Below are 16,654 nucleotides of genomic sequence, written 5' to 3' on the forward strand. Positions count from 1 at the left end.
GGGCGGGTAGTAGCAGGATTCTTGCAATAACTCGCCGCGGCTTGGCACGGTATCGCAAACAAACACGGAGGCGAATTGAACGGAGGCGCGCCAAGTATTTTCCAATTACATCTTCCATTAACGATCATTCCCCGTGTATACCAGCCGTCCTCTCTCTCTCTCTCTCTCCTCCTCCCTCGACCCTTCTTATCCCTTGGATAATCGATCGAAGAAGCACGGCTGCTGCTGCTTCGGAAATCCTTCTTTGTCGGCCACCTCCAACGCGATCCCAGACGTACAACTTCGGAAATTAATTAGCTGCGCGGTAGCCGACGAAATAAAATTGGGAGAGCTGGCTTCGTTGCTTGATCTCAACTTTTATCATGGATTTGTGATTTTTGAATGTTTAACGTTGAGAGAGTTCCTGTGTGACCCGGATACACTGTGAAATTCGAGTTTGTTACCGTTCGTAGTGTCTATTTGACACATTTCTTGCCTAAGTGATGCTATTCTTCCGTGACTTTTGTTTTAGGGAATTTATAAATTTAATTATTTATCGCAATCTGACGTTTAGAGGCAAATTAAGTAGGGAAAATGAAGGATGGGTGAGGGTTAAATAAAATATTACGATTTTTTAATCGCATAAATTGATTCCTCCTGTCATTCTGGGTATCAAAGGTAAGGTTAAAATTAATCGTATAATATCTCGTTACACCTTTTTTTCTTAAATTAATTTCAAGAATACTTCTGTAGCTCAGCAATATTATTCATTAATTCGACGTTTTGTGCATCGAGTTATTGAACCCACGAAAATTCTTCAAGACTCTAAAGTACCGTGAAAAACCGGAAAATCGACACAACAGTTACGAATCGAAGATTACCATTTTCCGAGCACGGCACACGGGTCGCAATTCCCCGTCGATAAATTCCGCGAGTACACGGCCCGATGTGAATTCACGGGACACTCTCTCGTCCAGAAAACGAAGAAACGACGAATACGTGTTCTCCAAACGGGAGAGCCACCCGTTTGAATACTAACGGTCCTCCGTGACCTAGAGAAAGAACGCGCGAATCGAACGAGGGCGAAACACGACGTGGCCAGAACGGAAGGGAGTGGGGGGGGGCATTAGCATGTTCGTTTCGGTTTAAAATTTAAATCTCCAGCGATGAATCGCGGAAGAGCAGAGGCAGGAAGCGTCATGGTCTCTTTAAAAGTCAGCAACGTAACCGCGTTCACGAACGTGTTTCTGGCCCAAGATCGACGAAGATAGTCGAAAACAGATCGACCAGGACAACGAGAATAAAAAACGAAGAAATGAAAAGGAACGCGACAAGGAAAAAGGTACGAAGCGTGGCGAGCTGTACAGCTGCCAGTCCCGATTTTCGAGTTTAAACATCAAGACGATAAAATTCGAAAAGGAGAATATACACACGCACACGGCCACGTGTTTTGCGATTTTTCAAGGCCATCCTCCCAACGGATCGACGGAAACATTGGAACGGGTCTCAACGGGACGCGATTGGTTGGAAACGAGGAATTTTTCCTGTGACGGATTCCAGATGAAACGTTCCATTGGTCATCGTATGGTCCAGGGGGGGTCTCCCGTGGACGATCAGTGGGAAAAGGACGGAGACTTAACTCGCTGGGGGTCTCTCCCTCGGGGAGATTCGTCGGGGGGGTCTTCACAGGGGTGGCGAACAGCAGGAGAAATTCTTTCGTCTAAGGGTGCACGTGACACCGGTCTGACCAGATCGAACTGTGAGAAGATACGTTTGTCGAAGGGAACGCGTCCACGAAGGAGTTTAGGGACCTGGTTCTTCTCTGCTGTCTTCCTCGTTGCTCGAGGTAAGCCACCCCTTTCGCCCGTTGTGATGCGCTCGCTCGCGACTCGTTCGAGACAGGAGTGGGTTATTTAAAGGGAACGATCAGTTTTACTTCCTGTTCTGACGGACAATTGAATTTTTCTGGGGCACACAACAGTTTGGGAATTGTGTCACACGTATACCGCACACGCGCGTCTCGATCCACGGATGTGACCGTGCAATCGATGATCCCGTGTACATACTATCGTAGGGAACGTTATTTAATCGTCAAACATTGCCGAGTTCTTGGCAAACATTTCAGTCTGGCCTATCCCATCTTCGTCGGATGTTCTGCCACGATTCAGGTATTTATAAGTATTCAGTCAACAACTGTTACTCGAGACGTACGGTGCATCGCGTTACTATTTATATTTTCTTTCCCCGTAGGTAGGTATTTTACGTGTCCGCGTAACTAATTGGGAATGTTGTAACGTAGGAATGTGCTTTGTACTGTGGAGAGATTGAATATTTATGAACATTGATGAGTGTGCGTTTTGTTTGTATACCGGGTGTCCCGAATTTAACCCCTTGCCATACGATTTTTTTACGAATTCACTATCAAGAATTGGTATATCGTTAATATTTTCCCAGGTACAAAAGGAATTTTATTCTTATGGCAATTTTAAATGTATTGTGAATCTTAAATGTTAATACCAGCGGAATAGTATTTCACGTCGAGTCAAAGAAAACGAGTAATATACATGTTTACTAAATTCAGTTTGAATCGAAGCCTTTTTTCCTTAGTTCATTGGTCCCCCATACACTTCCGCAGTTTTGACATTTAAATTGAAGGAACCCTGTAAAGATCGGATAAATTATGTTAACACTTATATGGGAAAGACGTTCATCAATATCGTATTACATTTGATCATGTAAGCTCTAAGTAACTCATTTCCATGCAGGCGTTTAACATAATTTTCTCTAACCCTGTATACACCACAAAAATGAATATAAGAAGTGAATTCATAATAAGTAAGTTTAATTAGACTTTCCTCCGATAACTATAGATTCAGTATTATTCAGACTTTCTGTTAATATTGATCTTTTTAGAGTAGATTTTTAGAGAACTATCAAGAAAATAGAATTTTTATATATTCTTTAACTAATAAATATTTGTGTCATGTATCATGTATACCAATAAATGATCCACTATTTCTTTTTAATAAGCTACTAAGATAATTTAATTTCAAAATATGTTTTTGCTGCTTTCTTCTTTAGAAACAGCGGTGTATCTCGAACAACGAGGACAAATTTCCCTGAATTAGCAGTGGCATCTGATTTCTTATCAAATAAATAGTGAATTTAACAAAACATCATAGATTACTGATTGGTACACCTAATACTAAGAAGATCTTTCAAAACAGACAATCACACGAACATATTAGTTACAGTGTAATGTAACTACTAAACTTAATACGATTCAAAAGATTTGTTTGACAATGATCAGAATTAATAAAAACAAAATACTTTCTCTTCTTATACTCTAGCTCAAAATACAAGTAGTTTTTTTTTGTTCTCCTGTATGTAAATTAAAGATTCTTGTATATTGCAATCTTTATGGAACGATATTTACTACCTCCATAAATTGCAAGATCCGATTTCATACATATGTGGCATCATACCGGTGAACTATCCCTTCGAAGAAGATACCCAATCAGATAATAGGCGCGCAAACCACCAAGGCACGACGCTATCGGCGACCATCTCTAATTGCAACCATTTCCAATTTCGAGTCGAAAGGTCGCCAATAATTCCCGCGGAATTGTCGATTTTCCGATCGGAACCGCGTCCAGTATCGTCCACCATATAACCTACGTATGTTTGTACACACCTGGCTGGATCGATCGAGAAGGTGAACAATACTGTTCTAGGTTTTCCAGTCTAGAAGGCCATTTTCTAATTTTTCTTTACTTTTTTTACGAAGAAACTATAAATAACATTTGTTGATATCTGCCTTTGACATGCATATTTATTTATATTTAAAGAATATTTATTATACTTCATTATACTTTCAGTACCTAGTTTTTGGTTAAAAGTTCCATCTTCTGCGAAAAGAAAAGATTATACTTCCGGTAAGAAATCGTAAGGCTGCCATAAGAACTGTATTAAAAACTCAATCTTTAACAAGCTTTTTCTTATTTATTTCATCACGACCTAGCCTCAAATTTTTCGAGTGTCCCTATTTCGTTCTAACAATCTGTATGAATTTTATTTAATTATCTAGTCTTTCGAATTTGGCACGAACCACCTTAAAGCTTAGTACTTGCACGTTGTGGACTGTGCGCCGTCTTCCTTAACCATCTACATCGTTAATATTTCGATTTCAGACAAATCCTTCCGCAAGCATACTTTCAAAAAAATATATTTCGAATAAAAATCGATTTTTAGAAGGTTTTGGCTAGAAGACCCCTTTAATCCTTGTCGCGGGGAATAACGCGAACAGTGGCTGGAAGGTCGCGAAGAAGACGAGGCACGTGAAAGAGAGATGGGCGGAATTGAGAGCGTGCTTCAGTTTACCGGGCGGCGAATAGGGGGCTGGTGTATGTTCGTACGGTAATGGGAAAGGCAACAGATGTGAACGGTGGCAGTTTCGCGATGAAACTATCGTGTCGTATAAAAGGGCGAGAGGTTGGCAGAGGTTAGCCCCGCGAACCAACGACATAAACTTACGATAGTGCAAACGACCGAGACACGGGAACTGCACACCTCCTATTCTCTGTCTGTTCCATCTCGTACGCGCGCGCGCACGCCAAACTCTCTCCTACTATGTGTGTATACAGGGTGGACCACGAAACGTGATCAACTTATTTTACTGGTAGCAGTTTGATCAAAAATTTTATGGCTAATATACCATGATTCAAAGAGAACTTTAAGATGATTGTACTACTTGTGTGTGTGTGTGTGTATACAGGGTGGATCATAAAAAGTGATCAGCTTAAATTATTGTACAGTTAACTGTTCTGTCGAAAACTTTTTTGGCTAATATAACATGATTCAAGGAAAGCTTTAAGATGATTGTACCAAGAATTTTTTGTCGACCCTTTTCTTTCAGAGTTTTTAAGCTTACGTTCAGTTTTTTGTAGAAAAACTTGTAACTTTTTACGCCCATCTTTTGACGGATACTGAGACGAATTGTGCAAGCAAGTCAGAACAAACAATGTTTTTTCTTCTAAACCAAAGAAACATTAAGGAAATATCATTTAACCTTCATATCTTGATAAAAAAGCAAACAACAAATCGACTAAAGTACTGTATGTCCCCTGGAAACCATGCAACTTTTGTTTGTAACACTTTTTTTTAATACGAATCATTCGAAGTTGTCATGTCACGAGACTCACCCTGTATGTAACCTACGTAACGATCCCGTCGTAGTTCTTATTCGCGCGATTCTACCCCTGCTTCGTTTCTGTGAGTGTACATCGTAACTCGTGGGGTCCGTTTTTGCCGAGAAAAAATGTAACGCCTGTTCTGTGGTACATGTGTAAAAAGGGCGTTGAAAAAATAATATTCATTTTAATTTATTTAAACATACGAACTTTATGGTGTTAATTTTGAAATGTGAAAAATATTGTAATCTGTCTCTGTGAACAAAATATATTATACATTGTTGAACTATTTTTGAAACATATATGAATATTGTTTTTCAATATTAAATGATTAATTTCCAAATCAGATTATTGTATTACGATAGACAAAAATCTCTATAATTTAACATTCAATAACATCCCTATGATAATTATTTTTAAACAGAATCTTTTCAAAGGTTCTACAAGACTCCAATATAATCATCTTTCCATTGGCGGCGCTAACGTAATATACCTACGCAAACTGAACACGATTTCCGCTCAAATTGCGTGTGCATCGACGTGCCCCGACAACTTGACGATTTCCTCGGCATTTTTACGTACCCGAGTCTCGTGCAAGCTCTCGTAAAACGTCCGCATATACATAAAGTTACAGTTCATTCGCAGCTGACTGCCTCTTGCCACTGAATAAACTCATCGTTTGTGTGTGCACGTGTGTGTTGCGGAGAGGATATTTTAAAACTACAATTGTTCCCTGCTATTTGCGAGGAAACTTGTTAAAAATATTCCATACAATCCCTTTTCCTAGAGGAATTACAAAAAGTATTCGTTTTTCCTATAGGAATAAAAAAAGTATCCGTTATTCCAAGAGGAACTAAAAAACGTATCTGTTATCTCGAGTTTTCCTGTTTACATAAATCTTTCAAACAACAAAAATTCCCGTTTAAATTTTAAACTACAAAATATTTTAGTTATTTCAACAAAATCGGTTGTTTACATAAATAAATAAACCCATTTTCTACAATTTCATTGTACTGTTTTATAAAACATCAAGAGTCATTACATTTTCATTCCAATAATTATTTTATATCTACTACATTTTTCAAAATATACGATAAACTAAGAACATTCTATACATCCCTTTTTCTCAGAGGAATTAAAAAGTGTCCGTTTCCCCAGGTTTTGCTGTTTAAATAAATTCCTTAAACAACAAAATATCTCGTCTGACCTTCGAACAACAAAATATCGTAATTATTTAAACAAAACTTCTTGTTTCAAAAATAAAATGAAAATAATTTTTACAATTTCATTCTACAGTTTTACACAGCAGAAAAAAAACCATTAAAATTGCATTCTAAACATTTTTTATAACATAACTTTCAAGATATACAAAAATATCAGAAAACACATTAAGCTTTAACCTTAACGCACCGAATGTCGGGTCATTTTGACCCACCTGTTGCGACAGACGACGTTATGCACTGTGGTTATATAATCCACTCAACAGTTTTATCTTAACCTCACTTGAAAAAAAGCATTATGTCGGATTAATAATACATTCGGAACTGAAAATGAAACTTTATCCAACAGCAATTACATCACACATCCTCTACAGTTAAAAATCTGCTGTGTGAGTATTCTATGTGCAACAGTCAAGGGGTTGTTTTTACCCCGAGGAACTAAAAATTACCTGACACTTCTATCAAGGTTTTCTAAAAACTTGCAAAATTTCTAAAAAAAAAAAATATATCGAAATTCTCGTGTAACCGAAGCTTCCCGCGTCAGTAACGTAGAACCACGTAACAGACGAAAGCAACGGGAAGTAAGGCGAATACGAATTCTCTTGGACGGCTCCGTAAAGATAAAACCGTCCGGGCGTACAGGCGAAATCCCCTCGCGATCCCTTCATTACTATGCCAGCCGGTATCCGCGAGCGCATACCAGATCATATTAATTTAATCCATACTCCCGTTACAAGCTCTATCTTACAGCCGGGGCTAGGTAAACCGAGGTCCGAGCTGGCTCGGGCCGATTCGTTCCTGAAGTTTATTGGAAAGCTCGCGTCTCGAGCGGCGTTACGCCGGCGTCTCTTCGCGTCTTCGGCCAGCAATCCGCAATATTTATTATTATTACAGAACGGTCTATTTGCAAGTGAAACTTCGTCGAGCCCCTGACCTGGAGTCCTCGACTACGGGCGACGTGCATGCATATTAATGCCATAGAACGACGTTATTCCTTCTTGCGGTATATTCTCCCTCTTGCGGCATTCCAAACACTTTACTCTTCCTTTCCAGCGATCCTCGTAACCTACAGACTTGGCCGAAATTATCAGGCACCCCGTAAAATATGCATTTTTTAAAAATATTTATGTATTAAGGGGGAATAGAAGTACTGAATCGTGAAAAGTATCATTTTGTCGATATTTTGGTTTGCCATCCTCTGTCCAAATGACTAACAACTGACTCATATCTGATCACAAAAACCGAAGCAAATATCTGCGATACTTGCAATATTCAAAATTCTGTCGAACACATCTTGACAACTTGCCCTAAATATAATACGAAGAGGATCCAACATAATCTACAAAACTCACTCACGATCCTACGAGAAATAGATTCGTGTAAAAGAGTTCTAGACTTCTTAAAAGATCTTAAATTATATAAATTACTCTAAATACGATTGGCTACATTAAGTTACCCAACTGTGGTCACTAATAACCTATAAGGTGCATCTGACCTTAAACGCTCAATAAAAAAAAATCACAGTAACTTATTTCTAATTTTGCACTGTTCTTTTAAGAAAGGAATTAATTAGCGTTGATGGTCACTCAGTTTACTCTGTTACTTTGACACACTTTGGAGAAAACTTTCTAACTTCCAGAATATTAACGGGAGAACTCCAAACAAGTTGATGTGTGCTAGCAACGAGTACTGGCAGCGGATTGTAAATTTTCGGAAGAAACACAAAATGTAGACTGTGGACTGCTCAGTTGTTTTATGAGCCACTGTAAACCTTGCCAAGTGCTTAAAATTCCTTTGGACTGCCCTCGACAGAGGATGATGAAGAATAGAAAGGTATGAAACAGATAATTTTCCCAACAAACTCTACAGTAAATCTTCGATTACTGCTCGAAGGCTCCTCGGCACTGACAAGGAAAAATCCCCTGATGTAACGCTGACATTTTAATGAGATTAAATCTAGTGATAGAGTTTAGAATTCTGAAGCCAATGATATTTGTTTCAGCCGCACGTGGCCATTAGTTTAGGAAATATTTAATGTCCAGTGCCGAGGAGCCTTCGAACACTCACCGAGGATTTACTGTAATAATAAATGTGCCCAACACTTTCGATCAAGGCTGATTTTTTAACTACCCGAAATTAACTCAGAAACTAGCCAACTGCTCGTTAACAATTAAATCGTTAAATTTCTATTCAATTCACTTTAACCATAAATCCCTTTGAAAAATGCGGAACATTCGGTGACGGTACATTTACGAAACGCGTTGCACTTCTTGCCTCCCACGCCACTATCAACTCGAACTCCTCCGATTCAGCGGAACTTCTGTCACAGCCTCCCTTTATGGCGCACCATGGGCATAAGCCCACTTCCCCAGCTACCGGGACATTAAAGCTAATGAAGATGGTCGAGCCGTAGCTGCAAGTTGCTCGAACGTCTGCACGCAAGTGCCGGCTCGAAGTGGCCGCCGTTCGAGACTTGTAACTGTTATTGCCCCCACCCACCCCTTCCAGTATCGATTGGAAATCGTCGACCCGGATAGAGGCCTCGCTCGGGAAACGATTTAAGATAATCGGAGGAACCAGCTCGGCTTGGTTGGGGGGGGGGGGGACACAGGCGACAGAATAAGTTTGCGAACGACCGGCTCTTTATTAATATTCCTCGACGTCCAGGAGTTAGGTCCGCAGCTGTGCGCGGCCTGACGATTGAAAAGAGTCGGGGTTGAGGAGGCAGGTGCTTTTGGAATTCGAATGGGGTGGAGAGGGAAGAAAGGTGGCGGAGCGAGTTACTTGTGATTGCAAATCCTTTCTGATTCGATCTCGTTTCCGTCCTCTCTCTCCACTTTCGCGGGTCATTGTGCCCGGAATTGTGTCAGGGAAACATCCCCCCCGCCGTCGCCGCCTAGGATCTACGAAATTGGGATCTGAGATTCTTCCTGGTTGAGGGATCACTGTAATTCGAGCGCCATCGCGAACGGTTTCTTTTATTGCTTTAACCCTGAAGCTACCAGAAACTCGACGAAATTGACGGATTTTGAGGATTTTTTCGATGCGTGATTACTGAAATCACAAAAAGGTGCTTTTCTCGGGATTTATTTTGACCTTTAAAGGTCCGTTCTTCTTTTTGTGATGTATAATGAGATCAAATTTCTCGAGTCTTTTTGTGAAAAACTAACAAGCGGATTTTTGTATTTTTGTATGTGAAATGTTCATTATTACTTGCTTTATAAAATTATATCTTTTAGATGTTAGAAAATATTATTATAAATGTAGGAATTGTCGTATAGTTTTTGCCTCGGATAAAGCATCGACTCTCTGCGGAAGTTGTTCTGGGTTTCGTCTTTTGTAGATTGATTTATGGAAATGGAAATTAGATAAGGTGATGTATTAATACACGATTATATTTCGGAGAGCATCCCTAAGCACTGGAACACGTAAAAAATATTTTATGCACAATTGTTTTACTCTTTTAACTCGAATTCGTGAGATTTTTATTTGTGGGCCTTATAGAGTGTATAATGTATCGTACCTAAGAAGTTATTGAATACATATTATAAGGTAAAACATAATTAATAATAATGTCAAGAATCAGTATTTGAAATATCTGTTCAAATCAATGCTACCAGAAGTTTGTGTATTTTTATCCTTTACTATGATATAAAATAGAAAAATACGATACCATTTAAAAGAATCCATCCGCCCATTCGAACACACCATAACTCTAAAACATTTTTTTACGACTAACACAAAATACGTATTAGCTATAAAGACATTTCTATGAATGTCAATAATAAAAACAGGAAATTGTCCTTTTATTACAATACGTTTTACGAGGGAATTCGATTTCCCCGCGTTTCGTGTATCTCGAAACTCTAAACGATTCCATATGGTAAAGAAGGCCCATTAATACCAGAACTACTAGCGTTGAATGTATACTGAACTGAATTCTATAATATTTAATTTAGTACAATATAATGTAACATAAAATGTATAGTAAATTAAAGGTTATCAGAATTTCCGTCGATAGCACTATTATGATTTCAGTCATCATAAAATACGAAATCCGCAATTATGATAGTTATAATTAATTTGATAAAAAAATCATTCAAACAAAAGTTAGTCAGTATTCAGTTGGTAACAAATTGCAATACTAAATCATGATAGCAAAATTTTCATTCAATAAAAAATCAAAATCTCATTACTATTTTTAATGGAACTGTATATCTCTGTATTCTCTTTAAAAAAGTATTAGTGTGCTCAGGTTATAAATTGATTAGTTCAGAAGTTACGATTTTTGTCCCGAATACAAATATGTTCGACGCACCGTGAGTCGTTTCGAATCGATTCCGATTGCACCTGGAAACTTATGCACTGGCGCGATTCGATTCCGCCCGAAATAACCGCGAGACAGTGTGTTAGAGGCCTGGTCTAAAACGTTCGCCGATCGAAAAGGAAAAGCGAAAGGGTAAACACGAGCGACGACGGCCGCAAATTGCAATGGTAACGACGTGTTTCTCAGTAGACGGTCTGCCCGAGCGGATTTTCCGTTGGAAATAATGCTTTTCCGGCGTGGTGAGGCCGAACGCATCGGTATTCAGGGTAGGGGGAGTCGCTTTCTCCTGCATGCGACCTTTTTCCTACTATTCCAACAACGGAATAGTCGCTGCAATCACGCAACACTTCCAGCTTTCAACGCTCGGTTTAACAGGGACTCCCCATTCACGCGACGTGTCAACGACAAATCCACACGCGGCCGTTCCTTCTCGACCTCTCAAGCTCCGTATCATCGCCACCCCGTATCTCTTTCGCCTCTCACGTCTCGGTGCGATTCGAGTGAATAGTCACGACTATACCAGTACAGTTACTCGCAGAAGTATACACGTCCACGTCTTATGTACTTAACACTAGAGCTAGATAAATATGGCAAACATTTGAAAATTTACAAATTTGTAAATTAACTAATTTCTTTACTGTCGTATCGTAATAAAAGTTACAAAAGCACTGAGAAAATGGATTGTTATAACATTTTAATCATCGTTGTAAGAATGTATTGGAAGTTATTTTTACTTGCTTGGTAGTTCTAGTGTTAAGGTATCTTTTCCTTTTGGTGTCGTATCTGGGGCTCCATTTGGCACTTTATACTTTTTATCAATTTTACCAATTTAATTTGAATGATTTTACACTAATTAAAAATTCTGAAGTGGACAAAAATTTTTGTTTAATTTTTAAGAAAAACTTGGAAACTTAATAAAATAACGGTAAGTTTTAGGATAAATGTACCTTAGTACTTTTATACTCAGAATTCTCTATTCTATCGAAACTAAGCATAAAAAATCAGGCATTCCGTTGAACAAAACAAAACTGACCTGTATATCCCCCTACGCATTCACCTGTCAAGAAACCATTATTATCACATTACGTATTGCTTTAAACTCTACAAATTTCATTCGTAACATTTTCGCGTGTTGTTTGAAATAACGAAGATATTTCATGCGGATAGATTACACGGATCACACTGTATAATATCCAGGAAGCATCGATGGTACTATCGATCAGTTCAAGGATCTCGGAATGAAACAGGGCTCGATCGGATTCCGTCGCGTTGATTACTTCACGCCCTCCTGGACGAAACCGCCGCCCCTCCCCCTCGAAAGTCCCGTAGAATTCATTCGGTTACGAATTCCTGGCCAATTACGAGTCCCAAGGACTACGTCGCTACCGTAGTTCGTCTTCGAGCGGTAACGACGATTCCGATTTCTTCACCCACTCCCACCCACCCCCTTCTGTTTCCACCCCACCAGCGCCACCTCTCTATCAGCAAAGATCTCATACATATTAATGGCGATCCGATCGATTTCAGGCTGTGCTTGGTTCTTGCTCTGTTTAGGGACACCCGACGTTTCAGGCGCATAAGCCCCGTCGTCTCTACCGCCACCCACAATGGTTATTATGCCATTAACGTAATGAAGTTAGGCGCGCGCGGTAAAGGTTCCGGTGGTCGGGCGCCCCGCTGCTGGGTCATTCGAGATACGAAGAACGTGATAAAATAGGGGCACGACCGACGGTATTCAGACTGCGATCCTTGCATATGTTTGTTGGTTAATTGTTGATCGTTCGGCGCACGCGAGACGACTAACGAGAGAACAAGAATATTAAGGACCCTGCCCCGTTTCCAAGGGTGACTTTAACCTATTTAGACCTACCGTCCTGTATTCGTCGCAGGTCGTTAAAAAAATTAACCGAAGTACTCATTGAGATTTCATATTATTGTACATGTACAGGGTGATACAGAAAAAGAATTCGTAACTTCTAGGGTGGATAGTATTCTCCAAAGGATCAAGAAAGGCTCTGATTAATTATTCCAAAAAATTATTTTTGAAATTATAAATGATTTTTCGTTTTGGTTGAAGCTAGTGACTTTCTAGTTTTAGGAGATATCGTACAGTATGGAAGTAGGGAAGAAAATTGTATGAAATCTAGTAAAAACTGTCGAAAACCTTCTGTAACCAGAAAATGAAGGAATGGTAAGGTAATCCATTGTTTCCTTACGGAAGGAAAAATTATTTATAACTTCGAAAGTATTCATTTTTCGACCTATGTTTTAACAATTTCGTGATTAAAGCGACCACCGTTATAAAACGATCTGTACTATTTTTAACTCTCCATAGGCAGATTTTTTTCATAATCTATGGGTAAATTGAATTACTTATGCTAGAGTCTAATCTTTTTTTTACTGTTTCATGCTATCCAAAAAATCTGAAAAATTCCGGAAAGTTACGAAAGTCTCTCTATTGCATGATATAATCGCTCGTTAAGTCGAATGTTTGAAACTTTCTTTCAGTGAAAATATACGGAGGTAAATCTGGGAACAATGGGAATTCATTTGAGTCGTCAATGATCCGTATTGCCGACGGAGGGTTGAAGCATTTACGACAGAATAATAGAAGAATTTATTGTTGCAAAACTATCTGTTTCACGTTTTTTTTGTGGAATGGATATCGACTTTTAATCGGAATATTTCTCGGTAATTTATTTAATACATTGACCACCACAGTGGAAAAGGCCGTACGTAGCCAGACACAATTTATTTCGTTTTTTAAGTCATAAATCGTCGGAAATATATGCGTTTAGTTAATACAGGCGGTTTGTCTTGTTTTAAATTATACTACGATATTAATTTTATTCAAAAATTTTGTATAGGTATTTAAATAATGCAGCCTCTTCGTAATGTTTCAACTCGGAGTTATCTCGTAGTTGGCAGTGAACGTGTTAAATAACCAACACGGATGATAAACGTAGAATATATTTAAGAAAATAAGTAATGTTACTATTAATATTAGTTGTATGTAAAACTTATGGTCGTCGTGAATTAAATTGGCATTTTGATTCTACTTTATCGACAGGGAATATAATTATATCCAGAAAAAGGGCGAAAGTTATAGCAAATTAGAACAATTTTATAGTAACAGATATCGAAATAATTAATCACTATCAATAATGTACCTAAGAATGATAATAATAACTTTTAGTAGTTCCATAGAAATAATATTTTTCTAAGGGTGGATACGGCTTAATGCTTCCGGATTTATCTAACTTTGCAAATTTAACGTGCGGTAACCAGAACGAAAAACAGAAGGAAGTGAGGATTACTTTCTGTATATTTGCACAAATGCACGGGGCGCTTATTGTTTATTGTTCTTACGGATAGATTGGAGCTATAGTAAACAATTTGACCGGTGGGTGGACTGGGTAACTACTATTAGATCGATTAAGTTGACATACGAGCCGTGGTGGTTGATATGTTTAGGTGGTTTGGGAACTGAACTCCTTGTGGCAACAACGTCAGTGTTTGCCGATTGTATTTCTTGTATCAACAATTCGGAAACGTATGTATGTACGTCACTCGGCACGACTGCTTTTATTGCGCAGAAGATCGCATCGCCCCCACACATGGTGGATAGCTTAAACAATTGTTCTGTTTTATTCCTAATAACCTCTTTTCTAAACATTTTTTTAATATTACATATTGGTTATTTAAGAAATGTTTCTGTCTTATTTCTAATCGCTTACAATAACCTCTTTTCTGAACATTTTTTTAATATTACATATTGGTTATTTAAGAAACGTTTCTGTCTTATTTCTAATCGCTTGTTTAAAAATTTGTTGAATATACACATTGGTTACTTAAAGAATTTTCGCTGTTTTATGCCTAATCTCTTTTTCAGAAATCTTGGAAATATTGTACCTCGGAAGTTCAAAGAATTTTTCTGTTTTAATCCTAATAATCTCTTGTCTGCACATTTTTCCAATATCACACTATGGTAATTTACGAAAATTTTCTCTCTTATTTTTAATCTCTTGTTTGAAAAGTTTTGAAATATTATATTTTGGTAACTTACAAAATCTTTTTGTTCCATTTCTAATCTCTTCTTTGAAAATCTCTCGTTGTGGCTTAAAGAATTTTTCTGTTTCACTACTAACCTTCTGTTTGAAAACTTCTTGAATATATCACCCTTCGGTGAAACCAAAATTGCACGAAAATAAAAATATAATTGTCCCTGAATTCGAAATTATTCTTGTTCGATCGTTTTCTGTAACAGTCTTTGCCTCTTTCCTGAATTAAAGAATATTCCCGTGTATCAATTTGGATGCCAAATTACGCAAATGATATTATTCTCTACCGTAGCTTCTTCAACTAAACTATTATTAAACTCTTATTATACTTTTACAGAAGAAACATCGTGCATTCAAATGTACCATGAATGTTTCACATTCTGTATAACCTCTACACTTTAATTGATTACAGTAAAATATTGCACTAAAATTGCTTCAGAAAAGTGTATAAAAATCTCCATATCAATCAAAGAAACCAACAATCCGATGACTTACGGACGACAGTACAATTCCAAAATTCCCAGACATGATTGCCGCTCGCAAATTATTTGACGTGCCTTTATTACGACCCTCAGGCCAAAGTCATGGAAATCGTAGCGTGCCAGTTCAGAAAGCGTAGTAACAAATTAATTACACTGACTGTCTAGAAGAGAAGGTAACGCAAATTGACAAATTATAGCGCGCGCTGCCCGAAAAGAGGGCCGACGCGAATTAGACCGAGGTAAACGGGATTCCCTCCATAATTTAAGCGAACACGATCCGGTACTTTAACGGGTTATCACTGATCAATTGTAATGCTATAATATATCATTGAACGCGGGTCCGCGTACTGTCTCATTAAAATGCTTACGCGTCCGACACGAAATACTGCGAATGATGCATGCCCCTCGCTGCAACCACAATGTTCAGTCGGTATTAAAGGGACTAGACAGTCGAAAAATCGAATTTTCTTTATTGCATTTTTTCGAAAGTAGGGGAAAGGTGTCTAAAACGATCCCTCGGGGTAAAATGATTCCTGGCTGCCCTGTGGCTATTAGTGGTGCTATATCGTAATGTCCTTCTACAATAGTTGTCCCCGCACGTCACTAGTCGTTGCTCGAAGTGCCATGTGAATATCAGTGCTCTGTGTTTTGTTTACAAGAAAAGTTTAAAATTACTGCAATTTATCTAAGATAAGGTCTTTTTCAATGTTGTGTAACTTTTGTCATAAACGGTTTAATGTGACAGCTGCTTCTTGCACGGATTTAAACACAATTCAATAATAAGTTAATTAATGTTTCGTTACCGCATGTAATAAGTTGATGTTATATTCAACCACTAAATGTGAGTTGGGAGTTTGGGGTCATATGATCCCTCTCTAGTAGGATAAAATGATCCCAGGAATCATTTTACCTATATGCTATATTATTGTTTTTTTCTTTTAGTTACAACAATGCTCCGTCAGTATGAAAGAAAAACAACGCGTCAAAGCTGTTTTTATTTAAATAAAATGTAATAAATAAAATGATACCCGGGGATCATTTTATACACATACATTACAAAATGATCCTTAAGTATGCCTTCAAAGAAATGTGAATAAAAAATATAATTGATCAGGTAGCTAAATTTTATGTAAGTCAATGAAAAAATTGTAAAATTGAAACATTTTTTCTTACGATGCTTCGTTTTGAAGAAAATCGAATTTGAAAATCTGCTGGATACACGAGGAATTGAATATCTTGGCAAAGAGGACTTGGACAACGCGTCTGTGCATTGCATTATGTTTCTACTGATACTACTTATATTAGTCTAAATGCAACAAATGACTATGTACTTCAATATGAAAAGTAATTATATAATTATAAGCATCAATGTAAGAAATGTTGTTAAAAAAATAAT

The 16,654-nt window shown here is 38.0% G+C and overlaps 1 protein-coding gene across 1 annotated transcript in view; it reads right to left on the bottom strand.

The window, feature by feature from the left end:
• Positions 1-2,582: 2,582 nt before the first annotated feature.
• Positions 2,583-16,654, bottom strand: part of LOC107194621 (zinc finger protein 541-like) — a 229,036-nt gene continuing 214,964 nt past the window's right edge. Inside the window, exon 8 of the mRNA XM_015584267.1 lies at positions 2,583-2,639. Within this exon, the coding sequence (XP_015439753.1) occupies positions 2,583-2,639 (57 nt within the window). The remainder of the gene's footprint in view (positions 2,640-16,654) is intronic.

This window comes from Dufourea novaeangliae, unplaced genomic scaffold (assembly GCF_001272555.1).
Source record: "Dufourea novaeangliae isolate 0120121106 unplaced genomic scaffold, ASM127255v1 scaffold8, whole genome shotgun sequence".
NCBI classification, from domain to species: Eukaryota; Metazoa; Arthropoda; class Insecta; order Hymenoptera; family Halictidae; genus Dufourea; species Dufourea novaeangliae.